Raw genomic sequence first — 13,063 nt, 5'->3', positions numbered from 1 at the left:
TCCCTAAGGACAGCCTCCCAGAATACCTCCATTAACATGGGATGCAGACAGGGAGTAGGAGAGGTGACATCAATAACTTAACTTCTTCGCTAGGAGGATTTTGACATAATCAAGAGAAGGGGGAACTGGGAAAATGTGGTTCTGTAGACGCATCACAACAGATCTCGGTTTTGAATGCAGGTGACGCCAGCCCAGAAGCAGCTACAGGACATTGCCCTGAAGCAAGCAGCACGTGGGTTATTTACACGTAGAAGGTTTTGGTGCCAGGGTGAGAGCAGGAGCTGGCACCCAGGCCAGGGCCAGGCCCAAGAGGGGCCTGGCTGAAGGCTCCACACAGTGGCTACAGCGCACCAAGCCAGGAGGCCAACAGAAGGCCAGGCCGGACACCGGCTCTCACTGGTCAGGAAGCCCAGTCCCGTGAGGTGCTCCAGGCTCTAAGGGATATGTCTAAGCAGAGACACAGCCAGGCAACGGCTAACAGCCATTGGCTAAATAGGAATCATGGATGACTTCCCCTGCTTCAACAGAGGGTGCCTGAAAGATGAAATTGCAGCAGTGTGCGCTGACAGGCCACCCAGATCTAGAAGAATGATGGAACCTCCCCCGGTGATTCCCACTCAAGCCGTGGCTTTCTCCTTTGGACATCTGTGCGCAAACGACAAGAACAGAAACACGGAAGGACACCAAAGAGGATGCAGCAAGTGTTTAATGAGTCAGAGGAGGGAAACGATGTCACTGCAAGCGCACGCAGCAAGTGTGGGGAGCAGCAGCAACAGGCATGAACCTGTTGCCCAGTGCTACGACAGCGTTGCCACCAGGCCCACACTTACTGGCCAAGAAATGAAGAGAGGTGTCAGGTCTCTTTAGGCTGGTTTTCAGGGTCCAGACAGAGATGTCTGAGGCAAACAGACAAGCGAGATACTAGATAGGAAGAGAGAGCAAAAGAGAATACGGGTAGACACTCTCTCTGTGGTCAGGGAAGTCCAGCAGGCCCCGTCCTGTGTGTGTTGCAGGGCAGAAAGAGCAGCACCACATTTGTTCTCCTGTCCAGTGGCATGCTGTGATTTCCACGGGGACCTTGACTGGGAGCAGTGCCCAGCACCTTTAGCAGGGGGGGCACCTTCTGCCACAGTAGCGGTTGGAAATGCAGGAGAGGTCAAAGCCCCCCGAGGTGATGGGCACGCCCTCAGAGCTGAGGATGCGGCCAACAGCAGCGGAGGTGGAGGAGCCCACGGCGGTGTTCTGCGGGAAGGAGCTGAGGATGGGTCCGGGCAGGGTCACCACCACGGGAGAGGGCTCAATGACGATGGTGGAGTTCTGGCACTGCCTGACACAGGGCTCATTGCAGCTGCTGGCCAGAGGGGTCGGGCCGCAGGGCCGGCATGGCACACATGGGTCGCAGCAGGACATGACTTGGGACTGCTGGTGCACCTGTTGGGAGTGAGAGCAGGAAGGAAGCAGAACATGGGGATACATGAGGAACAGAGGTCCAACAGGCCACAACTAAATCAAAGCACGTACACTCTTGGCAGCTGAAGGATGCGAAGAGGAAGTCAAAGGATTCTTGGACTCCAAATATCCAGCTATCTGCTGGCCCAAAATACCCTCCCGTGCCTATCCAGCTAGTTCCCAAATTTGAGCCCCCACGCTACCTACACACAGGCTCAGAGTCCAGGACAAATCTGCACTTCTCTTCCCCGTGACAAGGAGCCCCACAATTTGGCATGAAACTGAGGTGATAACATCTCAGACACTCACTGTGCTGGGACCTCCTTTAGTTGAATGGCAAGGACAGGGGGGAGCTTCACACTCACCTGGTTCCCAAGGAGAAGATGGTAAGAGCGGTGGATGAGAGAGCAAGGAGCTGGGCTCCCTTTTATACTGGACCTAAGATGACCTATATCCAGAGGCATTGCTTATAGTGGTGATTATTTGCTGACACGCTTTTCTTGTCCCGAATGCAAATCATCCCAGATAATGATATGGGTGGTCTGCTGGCTTCCTGAGCAGTTCAGTTTCATTTCTGGCTTTACGCCATGTCACTTCCTGACTGAAGGCATCTTCTGGAGGCAGAAGGGAAGCCCAAGCATTTCCGCACCACAAACACCAGTGAGAGCAACAGACTCATTTTGTGTGCTTCCAGAGTCCAGCAAGGCAGATGATGTCAGCCTAGGTCACTCCTTTAAGGTTTCTTAGGGCCCTTCTGGCAAGAGCTGTACCAGCTCCTGAGTGTGGAGTCTTGACCCCTTCTCTGTGTGGCCAATTCTGCTGCTGTGTTTTGTCTCCTTGCTTTTTGTCTCACTGATCACGGAATGGGGCACCAAGTTGCGCAGAGTCCTCTCCAGACCTCAAATGTCTCAAGAGCTAAGGCTGCAACAGGAGGCTATTTTAATAAGAAAAAAATGACGGGAGCCATACAGACAGCAGTAAATCATATACCCCTCCCAGGAGGTTCCCCCAGGTGGGGGAACCGCTGATTTCGAGAAGAATCACACAGGGCTAAGAGGATTATTCCCATGTCTCACTCTGTAGGTCTTGCTCCAAGGCATCAGGGCTGAGGGAGTTCATGCAGAAGCCCAGCAAAAGCCAGCAGGATCACAGAATCACAGATTTGCAGGATTGGAAGGGACCTCGAGAGATCATCTTCAGAGGAACTTAACATGTAGGAATTTCCAGTGCTGCAGCTCCTGTTTGTTGCCCTGCTGGGGTCAAGGTACACATCCTTCACTGCTGTCCCCTTGGTGATTACCCACCCAGCGGGTGATGACAACACGGAATCCTGTGAGGTTGCTCAAGCATGATTTCTCCTTTGGTGAATCCATGTTCACTGCTTCCAATCAACTTCTTTCCTTCCAACTACTTGGGCATAGCATCCACAAGGCCAGGGCACTCACCACATTAAGCAGGAGATCCACGCTTTCTCTTGTCTTGCTTGTCCCCGTGACATACTTAAAGAAGACTTTCACGTTACCCTTGATCTCTCTCACCAAATTTAATTCTATCTGGGCCTTAGCCTTCCTTCTTGCAACCTCACAGACTCAGACACCAGTCTGAGTATATCCCTCCCAAGTGACCGTGCTCAGGATGCACACTGTAAAGACAATTTTTTCTCCCCCGAGTTTCTCCGTGAGTGCCATGCTTGTCCATGCTGGTCTCCTGCCCTTTATGCTTGATTTCTAAACAAAAGTAGATCGCAATGTGACTGCACGGCAAATCTGCATGAGCGGGGTTCTGTCTGTGCTCTTCCCAACCTGCAGCACATGCTGGGTTACAGCCATGAGTGCGCTTAGCCGCAGAGTGGCTGCAAAACTCCTTGAGCAGAGAAGAAAGCAGCTGCCTGCCTGCAACGTGCCTGCAAGGCAAAGGGAGAAGGTCAGAGGGCAGCAAGATGATGCAGGGGAGGATGGGACAGCACTGGGCGGGATGGGACAGAATGGCCAGGTCTCCTGAGTGTGCCTGACATGAGTCAGAGCATAGGGCCAGATATCACGCAGGTCACCTGGCACTGCTCCAGAAATCCAGTGCCATGAAAGGTTCCTTTGCAGTGGCCCAGCTCACGCACACCGACACGGATTATGCAACAATCTTCACCCACAGACAATGGTACAGAACCAGCACACTGCAGACACAAGCATATGCTTGGGTTCATAACATTTTCTGGTACTCACTGAGACTGCACAGAGAGGAAAAATCCACTGGGAGACTTGAAAAAGATATTGGAGACCATTTGTTAGCCTGAGGGGTGCTAGAAAGGGAATCAGATGGAGTGTGCGGTGCTCACCAGTGCTGAGAGTTTAGGCACAGAATGGCAGAAATGAACTTCCATCGTGGAGAGGAAAAGGTGCTAGATTTTCTCCAGTTGTTCACCCAGAACGTAAAAGACAGCACAATACGGAAGGGAAGAAGGAGCTCTGTATGGACAGGATCTCCAGAGTGCTACCTGGGGAAAATCCACTTGATTCCCTGTTACTCTACACAAAATCTGCATTCCTGGAATGGATTAACTCATTGTCTACAACCCTTTCGGTTCTTTCAGTTTGAAAACCGCTATTCATACGCCATTTATCATTTGGTCTTCCTTTAGAGAGCTGGACAGGACTCGACACATCTTTTCACCCCATTCCAGCAACCCCAAGGCAAAATATGAGAGACAAAACAGGAGGGCGGAATTTTCCAGAAACTTGTGTCATGTGGAATCGGGTCCCACTCCGGAGATGGTACACCTCCTGCAAGAAAGGCCCCTAAGAAAGGCCCCGGAGGAGTGACCCGGGCTGACGTCATTTCCACTTGCTGGACTCTCTTGGCACATGAATTCACTCTGTTTCCCACCCTGCTGTCTGTGGTGTGGAAATGCTTGGGCCTCCCCTCATTACTCTCAAAAGATGCCTTCAGCGTGGCATGGAAATTACACAAAGCTGGAAACACAACGGTGCTGCGCAGGAAGCCAGCACACTGTCCGTATCATTAGCGAGGATGCTTGGCATTCAAGAGGCGCTTGTCAGAAAATAATCACTACGGTGAGTGATGTCTCTGGATATGGGTCAGCTTCGGTTCACTATAAAAGACAGCCCAGTTCCTTACTCTCTCATTCGCTTCTCTTGCCTCTTTCTTCCTGGGAACCAGGTGAGTGTGAGCCCCCTTCCTGTCTCTCTCTCTCTCTCTCTCTTCATCAGGAGGCCTGAGGTCTATAGACCTCTCGTGTGCTACCAGCTCTGTACCATGACAAAGCTTGCAGCTGCTGGTCGTGGGAAAGGGAAGTGGGCAGAAGGTTGGTCCTGGACGGTAGCTGGGACTGCACTGCGGGGCTTCTGGGCTAGGATCTAAGAAGTAGCTTGATCGGCACCCGGGTGCTTCTTTCTGGGACCTGGCAGGAGCAGACCAGGAAGCCAATGATCATCCGTGCACAGCTTCCAACTCCCAGGACTGCATGGGCATGATTCCCTCTTGGTGGGATGGCAGCCTCCTCCTGACTCTCTATTTTCTCCACTCGGTCCTCTCTCCCAACAGGTGCACTGCCAACCCAAAGACATGTCCTGCTGCGACCCGTGCGTGCCATGCCGGCCCTGCGGCCCCACTCCTCTGGCCAGCAGCTGCAACGAGCCCTGTGTCAGGCAGTGCCAGGACTCCACCATCGTCATTGAGCCCTCTCCCGTGGTGGTGACCCTGCCCGGACCCATCCTCAGCTCCTTCCCGCAGAACACCGCCGTGGGCTCCTCCACCTCCGCTGCTGTTGGCAGCATCCTCAGCTGTCAGGGCGTGCCCATCACCTCGGGGGGCTTTGACCTCTCCTGCATTTCCAACCGCTACTGTGGCAGAAGGTGCTACTAAAGATGCTGGGCACTGCTCCCAGTCAAGGTCCCCCACAATCTCACGACACGGTGCTGGACAGGAGAACTGACTTTGTGCTGCTGTTTTCAGAGCAGATGACCACCCTGTCATGACAGACAGGAGGGCCTCACCTGGCTTCTCTATCTACGTGGCCAATGTCTAACTATATTCCCCTCCACTCACTTTCTCTCTTTTCTTTGTTGTCTGTTGATCTCCCCAAAGCTCTCTGGGAAGGTCCCAGGGACCTGCTAGCCTCTCTCCTCTGATGGGCATTTAGGTGGGTGTCCCGTGGCATTTCTGCCATGGGAAAAGGGGAACAGATTCTTGTCTGCTTCTGCTGCTCCCTGCCTTTGGGATCTGCACTTTGGCTGACATCATTTCCCTCCCTAGACTTATTAAACATTTGCTGCAACCTTCATTGCATCCCTGTATGGTTTGTCCTTCTTCTGCCTAATATGGCCAGATGAGAAAATTCTTGCTCTGAAATGATGAAGCCCCAGTCTGTAACTTCCCTACTAGTTGGGGTGGCGGGTGGGGGATTTGGGGGGATGGGGAGGCAACTGTAGACTTTCAGCCTTCAGTGAAGACCACATCTAGAGCAGCCTTGCTGCATGTGTGCCTGAACATTTGCAGGCCTCCTCTTGTCCACATGGCCTGGCCAGGCTCCGTGGAAGTCCTGGATGGAGTTTTCAGACAGACGCTGGATGGAGTTTTCAGACAGGCAACTGATAGGTCTTGCCTGGGCTGGAGCCCTTGTCCCACTTCTTACCTCAACTCTGACATGAACTGCACGTAACACATCTGCTGCCTTTATTGAAGCAATAATCGATAGATGCTTCCCAGACAGAAGAAACTGACATTGGTTTCCAATGTCTGACACGGATTGGCAGACTTACTCTTGAGTGTAATTTCTTCTCTTGATAATGTTCAAATTGTTCTGGATGCTAGAACCCACAAAAATTTGAAGCTGATGACTACAAAAGGATGAGGAAAACTCCAAAAGGAAAAGGAAGAAAGAAATAGGCGGGATCCATGAGAAGGAAGTGAAGAGACCCTAAGACCGTGGCCCCAGGAAGGGAGGAAAGAGGGGAGAGAAAACGCAGGGTGATGGGCCCAGGTGAGGAAAACAGTGGCAAACACCTATGCGATAAAGTTAATTTTCTAAGTAAACATCAGAAGGTGAGATAGTACAATAGAATACAGTACGACTGCAATTAAATCCAACAAAATGAGAGTTTGCAAAACCAAAGCCCTTCCTGTAATGCTGTAGCCTGGAAAACAAGGGAGCAGTGATAGGAAAGAGCGCAGCTGTGTGACTCCCAGTCTGTTTTTGCTTTCCCTCCACCAAGCAGAAAGCAGAAGCGGAAGAATGAAGTCTCCTGGCAGTAACAGTTCATTCTTCTCTTCTGTGACCAAGTGACCAGAAATACTCCACGCAACCAAAGGAGTGTAGAGTACCTGATAAGACAAAAATACTGAATCCAATAATACCCCATCCTGCTAACAGGTCATTTTCAAGTATGGGCAGTCCTTCTCCACAGGCCTCCTCTCACTGTGTTCTCTCAGACTGTGGACAGACCTGGGATTGCAATCACCCAAGTGCAGTATACCTTGCACGTGACCTACATGAATTTCAAATGGGCTGATTTTCATGCCTGTCTTGGTCCCGAAGGATGCCATCAATTACCTCTGTCCCATCACACGCCCCATTCACCTTAGTCCAATTGGCAAATTTCCTGAGGGCACAATCAATCACACCATCTACGTCACAGTTGGAAGCAGCTTTCTCCATTCCTGGAGGGTGGTGCGCTTTCAGTCTCATCAGGTGGCCTTCAACGTGCTCTGCTCCTACAGTCGGAGGGTTTTTGCTCCCCCGACCCCTGCCTACAGGTTCAAGGATGTGAGAGACCTGGGATGCCTGATTATCAAGGAAGGCCAGGGCAAAGAACTTGCTGAGTATCGCTGCCTTAACAATGTCAGTTGAAGACTCGTCACCATTCTCACTTATCTGAGGTAGGACGTTCTACTTCAGCTGTGTCTTCTGACCAGGGAACCTCTAGAATCTCATTGTTTTATTTATCACACCTCTCAACAAGTTCACCTCCACCTGAGCCCCGGCAGTCATGATTGCAGCTCTGCACATCTGGACAGCAGGCCTGCAGACTTCCTAGGCCACTCATCTCAGCTTCCACTCGCTATACCTTTCCTCATGATCCCCAGTTTGACCATCCAGTCCTTGCTCAGCCGTACTGGTCTCCGTCCTTCCCTGCATCATTTCTGTCCCTTTGGGAGGGACAGCTCTTCTGCTCTCAGAAAGGTGTCCTTAAAGGACTGCCTGCTCTGCTCAGTTCCTGTGTCCCTAAGGACAGCCTCCCAGAATACCTCCATTAACATGGGATGCAGACAGGGAGTAGGAGAGGTGACATCAATAACTTAACTTCTTCGCTAGGAGGATTTTGACATAATCAAGAGAAGGGGGAACTGGGAAAATGTGGTTCTGTAGACGCATCACAACAGATCTCGGTTTTGAATGCAGGTGACGCCAGCCCAGAAGCAGCTACAGGACATTGCCCTGAAGCAAGCAGCACGTGGGTTATTTACACGTAGAAGGTTTTGGTGCCAGGGTGAGAGCAGGAGCTGGCACCCAGGCCAGGGCCAGGCCCAAGAGGGGCCTGGCTGAAGGCTCCACACAGTGGCTACAGCGCACCAAGCCAGGAGGCCAACAGAAGGCCAGGCCGGACACCGGCTCTCACTGGTCAGGAAGCCCAGTCCCGTGAGGTGCTCCAGGCTCTAAGGGATATGTCTAAGCAGAGACACAGCCAGGCAACGGCTAACAGCCATTGGCTAAATAGGAATCACGGATGACTTCCTCTGCTTCAACAGAGGGTGCCTGAAAGATGAAATTGCAGCAGTGTGCGCTGACAGGCCACCCAGATCTAGAAGAATGATGGAACCTCCCCCGGTGATTCCCACTCAAGCCATGGCTTTCTCCTTTGGACATCTGTGCGCAAACGACAAGAACAGAAACACGGAAGGACACCAAAGAGGATGCAGCAAGTGTTTAATGAGTCAGAGGAGGGAAACGATGTCACTGCAAGCGCACGCAGCAAGTGTGGGGAGCAGCAGCAACAGGCATGAACCTGTTGCCCAGTGCTACGACAGCGTTGCCACCAGGCCCACACTTACTGGCCAAGAAATGAAGAGAGGTGTCAGGTCTCTTTAGGCTGGTTTTCAGGGTCCAGACAGAGATGTCTGAGGCAAACAGACAAGCGAGATACTAGATAGGAAGAGAGAGCAAAAGAGAATACGGGTAGACACTCTCTCTGTGGTCAGGGAAGTCCAGCAGGCCCCGTCCTGTGTGTGTTGCAGGGCAGAAAGAGCAGCACCACATTTGTTCTCCTGTCCAGTGGCATGCTGTGATTTCCACGGGGACCTTGACTGGGAGCAGTGCCCAGCACCTTTAGCAGGGGGGGCACCTTCTGCCACAGTAGCGGTTGGAAATGCAGGAGAGGTCAAAGCCCCCCGAGGTGATGGGCACGCCCTCAGAGCTGAGGATGCGGCCAACAGCAGCGGAGGTGGAGGAGCCCACGGCGGTGTTCTGCGGGAAGGAGCTGAGGATGGGTCCGGGCAGGGTCACCACCACAGGAGAGGGCTCAATGACGATGGTGGAGTTCTGGCACTGCCTGACACAGGGCTCATTGCAGCTGCTGGCCAGAGGGGTCGGGCCGCAGGGCCGGCATGGCACACATGGGTCGCAGCAGGACATGACTTGGGACTGCTGGTGCACCTGTTGGGAGTGAGAGCAGGAAGGAAGCAGAACATGGGGATACATGAGGAACAGAGGTCCAACAGGCCACAACTAAATCAAAGCACGTACACTCTTGGCAGCTGAAGGATGCGAAGAGGAAGTCAAAGGATTCTTGGACTCCAAATATCCAGCTATCTGCTGGCCCAAAATACCCTCCCGTGCCTATCCAGCTAGTTCCCAAATTTGAGCCCCCACGCTACCTACACACAGGCTCAGAGTCCAGGACAAATCTGCACTTCTCTTCCCCGTGACAAGGAGCCCCACAATTTGGCATGACACAAAGGTGATAACATCTCAGACACTCACTGTGCTGGGACCTCCTTTAGTTGAATGGCAAGGACAGGGGGGAGCTTCACACTCACCTGGTTCCCAAGGAGAAGGTGGTAAGAACGGTGGATGAGAGAGCAAGGAGCTGGGCTCCCTTTTATACTGGACCTAAGATGACCTATATCCAGAGGCATTGCTTATAGTGGTGATTATTTGCTGACACGCTTTTCTTGTCCCGAATGCAAATCATCCCAGATAATGATATGGGTGGTCTGCTGGCTTCCTGAGCAGTTCAGTTTCATTTCTGGCTTTACGCCATGTCACTTCCTGACTGAAGGCATCTTCTGGGAGGCAGGAAGGGAAGCCCAAGCATTTCCGCACCACAAACACCAGTGAGAGCAACAGACTCATTTTGTGTGCTTCCAGAGTCCAGCCAAGGCAGATGATGTCAGCCTAGGTCACTCCTTTAAGGTTTCTTAGGGGCCCTTCTGGCAAGAGCTGTACCAGCTCCTGAGTGTGGAGTCTTGACCCCTTCTCTGTGTGGCCAATTCTGCTGCTGTGTTTTGTCTCCTTGCTTTTTGTCTCACTGATCACGGAATGGGGCACCAAGTTGCGCAGAGTCCTCTCCAGACCTCAAAATGTCTCAAGAGCTAAGGCTGCAACAGGAGGGCTATTTTAATAAGAAAAAAATGACGGGAGCCATACAGACAGCAGGTAAATCATATACCCTCCCAGGTGGGGGAACCGCTGATTTCGAGAAGAATCACACAGGGCTAAGAGGATTATTCCCATGTCTCACTCTGTAGGTCTTGCTCCAAGGCATCAGGGCTGAGGGAGTTCATGCAGAAGCCCAGCAAAAGCCAGCAGGATCACAGAATCACAGATTTGCAGGGATTGGAAGGGACCTCGAGAGATCATCTTCAGAGGAACTTAACATGTAGGAATTTCCAGTGCTGCAGCTCCTGTTTGTTGCCCTGCTGGGGTCAAGGTACACATCCTTCACTGCTGTCCCCTTGGTGATTACCCACCCAGCGGGTGATGGCAACACGGAATCCTGTGAGGTTGCTCAAGCATGATTTCTCCTTTGGTGAATCCATGTTCACTGCTTCCAATCAACTTCTTTCCTTCCAACTACTTGGGCATAGCATCCACAAGGCCAGGGCACTCACCACATTAAGCAGGGGATCCACACTTTCTCTTGTCTTGCTTGTCCCCGTGACATACTTAAAGAAGACTTTCACGTTACCCTTGATCTCTCTCACCAAATTTAATTCTATCTGGGCCTTAGCCTTCCTTCTTGCAACCTCACAGACTCAGACACCAGTCTGAGTATATCCCTCCCAAGTGACCAGGCTCAGGATGCACACTGTAAAGACAACTTTTCCTCCCCCGGAGTTTCTCCGTGAGTGCCATGCTTGTCCATGCTGGTCTCCTGCCCTTTATGCTTGATTTCTAAACAAAAGTAGATCGCAATGTGACTGCACGGCAAATCTGCATGAGCGGGGTTCTGTCTGTGCTCTTCCCAACCTGCAGCACATGCTGGGTTACAGCCATGAGTGCGCTTAGCCGCAGAGTGGCTGCAAAACTCCTTGAGCAGAGAAGAAAGCAGCTGCCTGCCTGCAACGTGCCTGCAAGGCAAAGGGAGAAGGTCAGAGGGCAGCAAGATGATGCAGGGGAGGATGGGACAGCACTGGGCGGGATGGGACAGAATGGCCAGGTCTCCTGAGTGTGCCTGACATGAGTCAGAGCATAGGGCCAGATATCACGCAGGTCACCTGGCACTGCTCCAGAAATCCAGTGCCATGAAAGGTTCCTTTGCAGTGGCCCAGCTCACGCACACCGACACGGAATTATGCAACAATCTTCACCCACAGACAATGGTACAGAACCAGCACACTGCAGACACAAGCATATGCTTGGGTTCATAACATTTTCTGGTACTCACTGAGACTGCACAGAGAGGAAAAATCCACTGGGAGACTTGAAAAAGATATTGGAGACCATTTGTTAGCCTGAGGGGTGCTAGAAAGGGAATCAGATGGAGTGTGCGGTGCTCACCAGTGCTGAGAGTTTAGGCACAGAATGGCAGAAATGAACTTCCATCGTGGAGAGGAAAAGGTGCTAGATTTTCTCCAGTTGTTCACCCAGAACGTAAAAGACAGCACAATACGGAAGGGAAGAAGGAGCTCTGTATGGACAGGATCTCCAGAGTGCTACCTGGGGAAAATCCACTTGATTCCCTGTTACTCTACACAAAATCTGCATTCCTGGAATGGATTAACTCATTGTCTACAACCCTTTCGGTTCTTTCAGTTTGAAAACCGCTATTCATACGCCATTTATCATTTGGTCTTCCTTTAGAGAGCTGGACAGGACTCGACACATCTTTTCACCCCATTCCAGCAACCCCAAGGCAAAATATGAGGAGACAAAACAGGAGGGCGGAATTTTCCAGAAACTTGTGTCATGTGGAATCGGGTCCCACTCCGGAGATGGTACACCTCCTGCAAGAAAGGCCCCTAAGAAAGGCCCCGGAGGAGTGACCCGGGCTGACGTCATTTCCACTTGCTGGACTCTCTTGGCACATGAATTCACTCTGTTTCCCACCCTGCTGTCTGTGGTGTGGAAATGCTTGGGCCTCCCCTCATTACTCTCAAAAGATGCCTTCAGCGTGGCATGGAAATTACACAAAGCTGGAAACACAACGGTGCTGCGCAGGAAGCCAGCACACTGTCCGTATCATTAGCGAGGATGCTTGGCATTCAAGAGGCGCTTGTCAGAAAATAATCACTACGGTGAGTGATGTCTCTGGATATGGGTCAGCTTCGGTTCACTATAAAAGACAGCCCAGTTCCTTACTCTCTCATTCGCTTCTCTTGCCTCTTTCTTCCTGGGAACCAGGTGAGTGTGAGCCCCCTTCCTGTCTCTCTCTCTCTCTCTCTCTTCATCAGGAGGCCTGAGGTCTATAGACCTCTCGTGTGCTACCAGCTCTGTACCATGACAAAGCTTGCAGCTGCTGGTCGTGGGAAAGGGAAGTGGGCAGAAGGTTGGTCCTGGACGGTAGCTGGGACTGCACTGCGGGGCTTCTGGGCTAGGATCTAAGAAGTAGCTTGATCGGCACCGGGTGCTTCTTTCTGGGACCTGGCAGGAGCAGACCAGGAAGCCAATGATCATCCGTGCACAGCTTCCAACTCCCAGGACTGCATGGGCATGATTCCCTCTTGGTGGGATGGCAGCCTCCTCCTGACTCTCTATTTTCTCCACTCGGTCCTCTCTCCCAACAGGTGCACTGCCAACCCAAAGACATGTCCTGCTGCGACCCGTGCGTGCCATGCCGGCCCTGCGGCCCCACTCCTCTGGCCAGCAGCTGCAACGAGCCCTGTGTCAGGCAGTGCCAGGACTCCACCATCGTCATTGAGCCCTCTCCCGTGGTGGTGACCCTGCCCGGACCCATCCTCAGCTCCTTCCCGCAGAACACCGCCGTGGGCTCCTCCACCTCCGCTGCTGTTGGCAGCATCCTCAGCTGTCAGGGCGTGCCCATCACCTCGGGGGGCTTTGACCTCTCCTGCATTTCCAACCGCTACTGTGGCAGAAGGTGCTACTAAAGATGCTGGGCACTGCTCCCAGTCAAGGTCCCCCACAATCTCAGGACACGGTGCT

At 52.3% G+C, this 13,063-nt stretch overlaps 4 protein-coding genes across 4 annotated transcripts; 2 read left to right on the top strand and 2 right to left on the bottom strand.

Annotated features, from left to right (window-relative positions):
- Positions 1-1,104: 1,104 nt before the first annotated feature.
- On the bottom strand, positions 1,105-1,913 carry LOC306955913 (feather keratin Cos1-1/Cos1-3/Cos2-1-like; the record flags this gene model as incomplete). Its single annotated transcript, XM_079547291.1, has 2 exons — positions 1,105-1,431; positions 1,815-1,913. 2 exons carry the CDS (start codon positions 1,911-1,913, stop codon positions 1,105-1,107), a joined length of 426 nt encoding a protein of 141 aa, XP_079403417.1.
- Positions 1,914-4,524: 2,611 nt separating this feature from the next.
- Positions 4,525-5,328, top strand: LOC306955910 (feather keratin Cos1-1/Cos1-3/Cos2-1-like; the record flags this gene model as incomplete). The annotated part of the gene is made up of 2 exons (XM_079547286.1): positions 4,525-4,623; positions 5,008-5,328. 2 exons carry the CDS (start codon positions 4,525-4,527, stop codon positions 5,326-5,328), a joined length of 420 nt encoding a protein of 139 aa, XP_079403412.1.
- A 3,460-nt stretch (positions 5,329-8,788) lies between these two features.
- Positions 8,789-9,597, bottom strand: LOC306955789 (feather keratin Cos1-1/Cos1-3/Cos2-1-like; the record flags this gene model as incomplete). Its single annotated transcript, XM_079547156.1, has 2 exons — positions 8,789-9,115; positions 9,499-9,597. The coding sequence occupies 2 exons, from the start codon at positions 9,595-9,597 to the stop codon at positions 8,789-8,791; spliced, it is 426 nt and encodes a 141-aa protein (XP_079403282.1).
- Positions 9,598-12,205: 2,608 nt separating this feature from the next.
- Positions 12,206-13,008, top strand: LOC306955946 (feather keratin Cos1-1/Cos1-3/Cos2-1-like; the record flags this gene model as incomplete). The annotated part of the gene is made up of 2 exons (XM_079547325.1): positions 12,206-12,304; positions 12,688-13,008. The coding sequence occupies 2 exons, from the start codon at positions 12,206-12,208 to the stop codon at positions 13,006-13,008; spliced, it is 420 nt and encodes a 139-aa protein (XP_079403451.1).
- Positions 13,009-13,063: the final 55 nt, after the last annotated feature.

This window comes from Tetrao urogallus (assembly GCF_951394365.1).
Source record: "Tetrao urogallus genome assembly, chromosome: 26".
NCBI lineage: Eukaryota > Metazoa > Chordata > Aves > Galliformes > Phasianidae > Tetrao > Tetrao urogallus.
Note: the sequence above shows the minus strand (reverse complement) of the source record. Positions and strands in the feature narration are given on the sequence as shown.